At 40.2% G+C, this 9,389-nt stretch overlaps 1 protein-coding gene across 1 annotated transcript in view; it reads left to right on the plus strand.

The window, feature by feature from the left end:
• The window catches only part of ntrk1.L (neurotrophic receptor tyrosine kinase 1 L homeolog), a 74,415-nt gene extending 67,257 nt beyond the window's left edge, over positions 1-7,158 (plus strand). The window contains exons 16-17 of the mRNA XM_018231426.2: positions 763-921; positions 4,500-7,158. Coding sequence (XP_018086915.1) covers positions 763-921; positions 4,500-4,685 — 345 coding nt within the window. The 3' untranslated portion in view covers positions 4,686-7,158. The remainder of the gene's footprint in view (positions 1-762; positions 922-4,499) is intronic.
• The last annotated feature ends 2,231 nt before the right edge of the window (positions 7,159-9,389 follow it).

Consider the following 9,389-nt stretch of genomic DNA (forward strand, 5'->3'; position numbering starts at 1 on the left):
TGGTTCTGCAGAGTTGGAGAAAGTTTGTCTTAAACAATAGAAAAACTATAAAATCCACATTAGATTACATGACAACACAGGATCCAGTGCAGTCTGCATATTCTGATTATTAATTAGTCTTGCTGTATCGGCTTCTGGCAGATATTATTTGACTTGTGCTGTTTTGATAATTTATGATGATCCCTAAGCAGCCCAGATCACACTGAGCATGTGCACAGTCTTAGTCTTGCAAAGATGTATAACAAAGTTACAAGATGGTGACCCCATGTGGCCAACTTTGAAAGCATAAATCATTTGTTTGATTAGGCTTGTGGTGAAGTAAGTTTATGTTTATGTTTAATATATAAAATACAGCATTTCTAGCCTTATTGTATTCTAGACTTTACTTCCCCTTTAAAAATAATTTCCACGTGTCTTTGATTATTGTTTGTAGGTGTTTTGTTTGTCGCAATATGTCCATCGACTGGATATAAATCCAAAAGTTACTGGACCTCACAGCAAAATATTTTAGACTCTTTACACTCTGCTGTTGCTATTAAATCCCTGTTGTTATGGGCCCAGCTATAGTAATATAAAACTAACAATGATTAAATCTACTTTATGATATGCAGGGTCACTGACCCTAGCAACCAGGGAGAGCTTTAAAAGTTACAGGTGTGGTTTTTATTCTAAATCTCAAAACAAATCCGGCATTCTGTGTCGCTAGTGTTAAATATTTTTCTTTTTAAATGATCTAACAATACAATGTTAATCCTGCTGCAGGTTGGGGGACGCACCATGCTGCCCATTCGCTGGATGCCACCCGAGAGTATTCTGTATAGGAAATTCACCACGGAAAGTGATATCTGGAGCTTTGGGGTGGTGCTTTGGGAAATATTCACCTATGGGAAGCAGCCTTGGTACCAGCTGTCTAATACAGAGGTGAGTCAACTCTTAAATACTGTACATCATTCTTTCTTCATAATAGAAAGTGATCGTTTTCTGGGTCGGACACCAGGAAAAAACTCGGTGGGCCGTGGCCAATCAAGGCCTGCTCCGCGCCCGAGAAGCAAGGTATACGGTAAGCGTAGGGTTGGCACGTTTTCCGGGAAAAAATACAAGTCTACCTATTTATTTATCTTTTTTCCCTATTAATAACAATGGGATCAACCATTATTTTTACCGGCCAGGCCGGTAAAATACCGGCATGGTGGTAACCCTAGGTACTCGGTGGGGGAGGAGGTAACATTTGTAGAAACTGGAGCTTGCAACTGGGGTGGGGGCCCCTGGGCGGCAGTCCCGTTCGGCTCTAGACACCCCAGTCCTACACTCAGTGGTGTAACTAGATGTTATTGGGCCCCACAACAAATTAATTTTAGGGCCCTCCTGAATATCCAGAGGTTTTCTGTTTTACCAATATATATTGAAATGGCACATTAATTAGGGCTTCATGGGGCCCCCTTTACCTCCTGGGCCCCCCTGCAGCTGCAGGGTCTGCTTCCCCTGTAGTTACGCCCCTGCGTATACCGATTGTTTTTACCTGACAGAGAGCTGACATGTCTGGGCGGGGATCAGACAAAACAGCATAAGCTTAATATACTGATACAAGAAGAGCGTTCTGATGGTTTTCTGCTCAGTTCCATCTCATTTAGACCTCCTGCCTCTAGGACCAATGCACCACTTGCAGTATCTTCTCGATTCGGCAAAAAATACTCAGAAATCGATTATAAATGAATACATCACAGATGCTGCTTATAGGGACTTCAGATATACCAACATTTTGTTTTGCATCAGTATAATAAAGATATTGCCTCAGGGAGACCTCAGATGGGATTCCCTGAATACTGAGCGGAATATCGTTTACAGGCCAGAATGATGAACAACGAATGGCTCCCCTGGGTTTCCACTCTAGGGGAGCCCGTGTGAGCATAGAGAGGGATATTATAACACTTATAAATATAGGTTAGCTTTAAATTATTGCTATTAAATAGACAGTAAGTCATGAGCTCATGGCTTATTATGTGCACTAAGCATTCCTCTTTGCTCATACAGGATGAGAGTATAGTTCATTATGTATGCTGAACATTCTTTCTCTGTATATTAGGGTTAATGCTGGTAGGTAGGAGCTGTCATCTTGTTTCCTATAGACACTACAGTATGAGGGTAAAGCTTTTAGCGGCAGCTCCTCCAGACACCGCTCTATTATCTCCCTTGTCCGTAGATATATGCTTTAAAATCTAAACAAGCTGATGAGGAGTGGGCTAACTATGCAGTTTAGATTCGGGAGTTACTGTCTCCTCCAATCGTCTAACCCGTATTGTTAAAAAGAAAAAAAAAATCAAGATACTAGCAGTGTAAAACTGCTAATATCATGATCATGAAAAGAAAAATCATAAGAGGATGTCCACATTTTAACTTGTATCTGTTGCACAAGTATTTTGACAATAGGGACATATTGACAAAAATCCTACTTTCCTTAAAAAATATCACGAGGGTCCTCTGTTCTTTGCTCATTAGCATAGCATGAGGTTGTCAATAAGATTCATTAGATGCCAATGAGCAAGTATTGGAGGCAGGGGTCGCTTCTCCATTGCAACAGCGTAGGACTAAACATCCAACAGGAACAGGGATTTGTGGAACAAAAATTAGAACAAAGTTTGGGGAGTTTATTTATCCCATACTATCCATCTATTCTTGTCCTAAAATTACGAGCCTCTTCCATGCCAAGAAAGTTATTTCAATACATAAATCAAAATCAATTTCAGTTATTTTTTTTCTCCAACGAGTGAAGGAGATAATTCAATTCTTGCTGCCCTATGGGGCTTGTAACCGGCCTTCTCAGGAACTAGAGACGCTAATGAACTCAAGAGACACCCGAATAAGTGGATTTTTCCCCTCACAGAGAAGCATCGGGTTACTATAGGCTGGGAGCGCCTAAGCCGGGACTTAGGGGAAATTTGCAAACACAACATTATTTATTTTTGACAACTAATTGACAACTAATTTTATTTACAGATACTTGTGACTCTTAAGTGGCAGAGAGCTGAAATGAAAAACCCATTTATAGCCACGATGAGAGCATGTGATACGCGGTGCTGATAGCGCAGAGGCACAATATACAGGGACTGTACATGCAAACATAGACAAATACACTCAAGCTGTTCTTATATAATCTAATTCTGTCTTCTGTTATTTGTTAACAGCAAATACTCAGCCATAGAGAGGCACCCAGTCCATAAGTATAAGATTGAGGACAATGGCAAATTGTGCACAAATATTGCACTGTGTGTTCTTATGGCATAAAGCAGTGATCCCCAACCAGTAGCTGGTGAGCAACATGTTCTCCAACCCCTTGGATGTTGCTCCCAGTGGCCTCAAAGCAGGAGCTTATTTTTGAATTCCAGGGTTGGAGGCAAGTTTTGGCTGCATAAAATCCAGGTTTACTACCAAACAGAGCCTCAATGTAGGTTTACAATCCACATAGGGGCTACCAAATGGCCAATCACAGCACTTATTTGGCACCCCAAGAACATTTTTCTTGCTGGTGTTGCTCCCTAACTCCTTTTTCTTCTGAATGTTGCTCACGGGTGAAAAAGGTTGGGGATCCCTGGCATAAAAGATCAGTATTGGACTGGGGGGTAAAAGCCCACCCCGGGCCCCCTGTCCCAGCTACAACCCCCCTTAACCTCCTCTGGCCCCCTGCCCCAGATGCAACCCCCCCCACACACACACACAAAGGTATCTTATTTTTTTGGGGGATGTGATTGAGGTCAGATGGGAGGTATTCACGGATGACAAAATGAGGAATGTTGTTGCGAATCCATGCCTGGTGAAAAAAATCGCTATTTGCATCTGATTTATTGGTCTTAATTCTGCTATTGACACAAGCCACTGTGGGATCTCTGGAATTACCACCATGTTCAGGTTAGAGGGATCCAGGATTAGGTTGGCCACCCACCAATTTTTTCAAAGTGCTTCTGAAAACCAATCAGAAGTCCATCGAATTGCAATCGAGTGGCATTACCCCCACCCTTGATATGACATAGCTCCGCCTCAACATCATCATCATTTCCATACCCTTATGTCATCACCCTGCTCCTATATCCAGTTGTAACTACCAGCAAAGGTGGCAACCCTCTCTATGGTTCCCCAGAGTCAGTAGGCACAGTTGTACAGAATAAGTAGAGTGGATACACAACGATGTGCAAGTGCAGTCAATATGTGCTCTCCATTGCACCTGCATTTGTAACAAAAAAACCCTATTATTTTTCTTCTTGATGTAAATTTATTTTGATGTGAATAAGTCATAGATGATTCTGTGGGCCATTTATTCCCATAAAGTATTCATTGGAACCCATTTGTTAATGAATAATTGATAGAAACAACAATTGTTGATGAGTACATCCAACAATTTAATCAAGTTTCTATATATACCATTTGTTTTCTGTTCCTGTTGTGGGTGTACGGGTACATGGTCTATCTCCTCTACCTAACCATCGCATTGTAATTTGTCTTTGAAGGCCATTGAATGCATCACCCAAGGAAGGCAACTAGAAAGACCTAGGACCTGCCCTACAGAAGTCTACAATATCATGCAAGGGTGTTGGCAGAGGGAACCACAGCAGAGGCTGAATATTAAAGAGATCCACAACAAGCTTCAAGCCCTTGTGAAAGCCCCACCAGTATACTTAGACATCTTGGAGTAAACTGACAAAAGAGAGGTCTTCTGCTGAGTTCAACTTTCAGAAAGGGACTTAGTTCTTTCAAAGAAAATAAAAAAAGACTCCTCAGTCCCATCTGTACGTATACACTACCTGGCTTCATCAGTATTTAGGATGCCTACGCTTCAGACGGAATATACTGTATGTCTGAACTTAATATCTCCATAAATCACCATGAAATGTGACAAGAAGTATCTGAGAATTTTTGAGGATGAATAACAGAGTTCAATAAAGAAGATAAGAAGAAAACGGTCCCCTTCATTTGGAATCAATGCTTAAAGACTTCTTCCAGCAGTTTCATGTCCACAGAAACAGTATGGGAAAAGGGCAATGACTGGAGTGAAGACATATATGCTGGCACAGAATTTAAAGCATGACTGTAGAAACTGAAGTGGCCAAGAATTTCCACTCAAATATTGACTTTCACCAATATGCCTTCTCCTTCCTACCATGGAAACCATGTCTTTTCCTTCCGATGTGGCTGAGATACATAAAGAGCCCATCAACTCATGTAAATGGTATATTCCTGTGACCAACAAAAAAACATTACTGTTGGCAAATGCCTCTCTTAATTATTCTCAAAGTAACAGATCTACGTCTACACTTGGCTTAAGCTAGTCCTGACAGAAGGAACTGACTGAAGGTTCCAAAGGAATGGTCTGGCTTCTACTGGAACTTTCGCAGAGCAGCGTTTGTCAGAATTGTAAAACTAAACACAGCATGTTATCTAATAAGAATACCAGACCTCTAATCGGATGCCACTCATCCCTTATGGCTTTTTTTTATTTATTTATCGCACTTATCCCCTCAGTCTGGTTCTACAGAACCGTATAAGTTTGTTATGAATTCATTCTCCGTATGAAAATGCATTGTTTATGTCTGTAGTTCTCAGACACTCTATGTATATGCTGTACTATAGGGCGAATGTGGCTTTATTTATAAGTGACCAAGTCTTGTGTGAGAAGTTAGGCCTTTCCATATAAGAAAGAAATCAACTATGAGATGGTAGGCAGAACTTGGGGAGGGTTTGGGTCTATTTAATGAAAAAAAAAACAGGGAATCTTGATGACATAGTGTGTTCTTGAGGCATAAATATTAATAGCAACAAGTGCAAAGGAAAACATGGTATTAGCATCTACAAACAGTTGGTATCTAAAAGTGTTACTCTTCTGTTCTAATTTAGGCTTCTCCTGAGAAGTTGCTGTTGTTCTTATCTTGAACTCAAGACTAGAGCTGTAAGGTAGTTCATACCCAAAATGAATAAGATATTATATAGCTAGTCATACCAACTGAGAGCACTGGTAGACAGTGTTGCTCCACTTTTTAGACCAAGGCCATTGTTTAGAGTCTAGCTTTTCAGTGCTAAATATGTTTGAAAATTATTAAAGGTTGAGACGTGGGGTGAATGCGTAGTGCCAGGATATGGTAGCAGGTTGACAGTGTTTTTATATATGGTATTTGTAACCTTGTTATGAACTAGGTGAAGGCCTGAGCAAATATTAGTGAGTAGACATGGAGAAGGTATGAATTACACACTACTGAAGCTTAATAATAGTATGTTTAATCTACAGCAATGCTAGAACAGTCCTAATGAAGCATGCATAACACCAGTGTTTCTTTCCCCCCCCCCCGCTATGTCGTTTAGACTTACTGTATTTTTGGTTTCACTAAGCTCTTTCCACATACAAAGCAGTTGTGTTAATATCCTCTTACCCTGCTGGCTCCATACACTTGTGGTTTTTAAAAGCAGCAACCACTTTGTTATTGGATTGAATGCAAGTGGAGCTTAACCGTGCTGTAAATGGCATAGCAACGAGGCTTATATGGATAAGGCGACATTAATTACTAAACACTTTCTGCCCACCGCATCTGGAACCATTCGGGTTCTGGTGGATTTACTGTTGAATCTGTCTAGCTTTACACACTATCCATTTTCTTCTCGTCCACTTAAAATAGATATAATGAGATTTTAAAATATATTTGACGTTATCAATAGCCAGTTTGTGACCTCAAAAAGAATAAATATTGAGCAGCAGAGAGCCATAGACAATAAGTGCAAATGGAACATGACCAAAGTCTCTGTTGCTTTCTACATGTCACTGTCCATATAATGGAGCTCTGATCGAGACCTGGGATCAGAAATTGCACAAAACATTCAAGATTTTGTATCAAGACCCTTACATATGAAATTTTCTTCAAACTCTTCTCTGCCATTTACTATCCCCCTTTATTCCCTTTTTACATCATACAGGAGTGCATAATGGGCTTGTTATTATCAAGCCAAATAGTTAGGTGGACAGGAGAGCCTGGACATTCTCCTCGTACCCTGGTGAATCAGTCTGACCCTGGCCTATCCATGATTAAAAATGCTAAGAAAAGACACTGGTGCCAAAATATAAGCTACTGTAGTTACTTTTTTATATATTAGTGCAGGGTCGGACTGGGCTGGTTGGAAACCTCCCTCCTACCTAGAGCCACTATCGGCCTGCCTGCCTGCCCAGCCGAAGTGGGGTTGTGGCTAGGGCAGAGGATCCGGGGTGTGTGTGCAGGGGCCCCTGATGCAGAAACCAGGATGGCTTAGATCCCCCAGTCTGATTCTGTATTAGTGTATGTTTACAAGACACCTGTTCATATTTTATCTCCACGTAGTTCAACACCATGTCCATTATTGAAATTTTTCAGGCACAGTTTATTACTTTTAAGGTGCAATCCTCAAAATCAGATTACACAGAAACATGTGACTTCTGTAACACAGGCCATGTCTAGATATATCAGCCTAAAAGGTTTTTGAAGAAAAAAGCAACAAAAATAATGCACAGCAGAAGGTTTGTACATCTATGGTTAAGGAAGGTGGTCTTCAAACACTACGAAATGACCTCTGATCATGATTCATTATATGGTCAAAGCACAGATATCCAGATCAGATCTCCATACTGTAGGTATCTCCAGGTTTAACCCCACTTCTCTTGCAAATATTATCATATAAACACATCTTCAGAGTTTGAGCTCTAAGGCTGAACCCAGTTTCATCACAGCATTCATTCACACCTAGCACTTACCTTTTGCATTGATGTTGTATATGACTATTTATCAACATGTATCTCATTTTGTAAAGTGGCTGAAAGGCTCTCAAAATAAAGGATACTACAAAGTATTGGATGAACAGCCATTATTTGAGTGGAAGTAGATTATGTGTTGACATCAAGACACCAAGTTATGGTGAACATTCAGACGGGTAGTTACTAAAACTCAAATCCACCTCCCATCCTCCCATCCACTATTTTAACTAATTTATCAATAAAATAACTCGAAAAATTAGGTGTGGGAAAAGACTTGAGTGAAAACTTGTATGAATCTTTTGGATGTGATGATCAATTTTTTTAGTTTATTCGCCAAAAAACATGAATTTTTTAGATTATTGGATGGAACTTGTAAAAGGAACATCAGCCATTGACTTCTACATAACCTTGGCAAGTTTGAGATTCTGACTTTTAGCAGCTTCAGTGTATAATACATTTCGAAGAAAAAAATTCCAAGTTACATTGTGTGTGCGAAATGCAAACTCAAGTGATCATTCTCCTCCTACCATATTAATATAATAATAATATTTACAAGACACATTATTAACTGGGAGGAAAACTCCTCCCTCTCTCAAATGCTAGTGATTTTACTGCCTATATTATTCAAATATATCCATGCATGGGAAAATGAAATGAAATCGCCACATAAAAGTGCGTAGTGACACACAAGAACTTCAAGGTCAGACTCTGTCTATTTGAAGGCAATGGAAAGAGAATGCAAGTAAGGGCAATGTAGAAGACTGTAATTCTGGGCATTTTCACCTGGGGTGATTAATAGCAATATGGGTGCTCCCCATTTTAAAATTAAGTACCAAGACTTTGGAGCACAACCACAAGTCAGATGATTCTTTCACAGGACTATGATTTTAAGTAATTCCAAAAAGATCTAGAGAGACAGGATAGAGAAGGGAATGGTCAGAATGGGTAGAAACATTCAGATGAGGGCATAGAACAGCATAGAGCCAACATAGAACAGGACAGCCGGGTTACAGGATAAAAGAATACTATGGTAAGTCAAGGTAAGACAGGCTTAGGATACTTAGGCAAGGTTGGGTTCTCAAGACCTGGCTTGAGTCTCAGGACAGGCCACAATACTTAGGATATAAAAGAGTGGTGAGATCTAGAGTGTCAGCCTCAAACTCTTTCCAGGAAGTGAGGAAAAGGACAGTTCTTGTTCTTGGTTGGACTTAAATGATTAGTGAGGCTGCTGAGAAATTGAAAAATACATTGGAGAAGGCAGGGGATAACCTTCTTGGCCCATGATTTAGGCCAAGCAACCAGAGACTGACTCATTCTCAGAGACCAGCAGAGCCTAACATCATCATTATCTAGGAACTGTAGAACCACATCACTGAGCAACATTGCTGTAGCTTCATGTAAATAGAATCTGAGTGAGTCATTGGAAGGTTTGATGAAATCCAAGATGCATTGATGCAACTGAGAGCTCATCTTAAACATCACTTCAGCTCAAATCAAGTAGACTCTCTGGTCCAACTGGTATTAAGCAACTCTGTCATAGCAGGGAAATCTGGGAAAATAAACCATGTCCCAATACATATCGCATTTGCTAATAAGGGCCCTGGTGGCATGCTTAAAACCCAATAGGGAA

This window comes from Xenopus laevis, chromosome 8L (assembly GCF_017654675.1).
Source record: "Xenopus laevis strain J_2021 chromosome 8L, Xenopus_laevis_v10.1, whole genome shotgun sequence".
NCBI lineage: Eukaryota > Metazoa > Chordata > Amphibia > Anura > Pipidae > Xenopus > Xenopus laevis.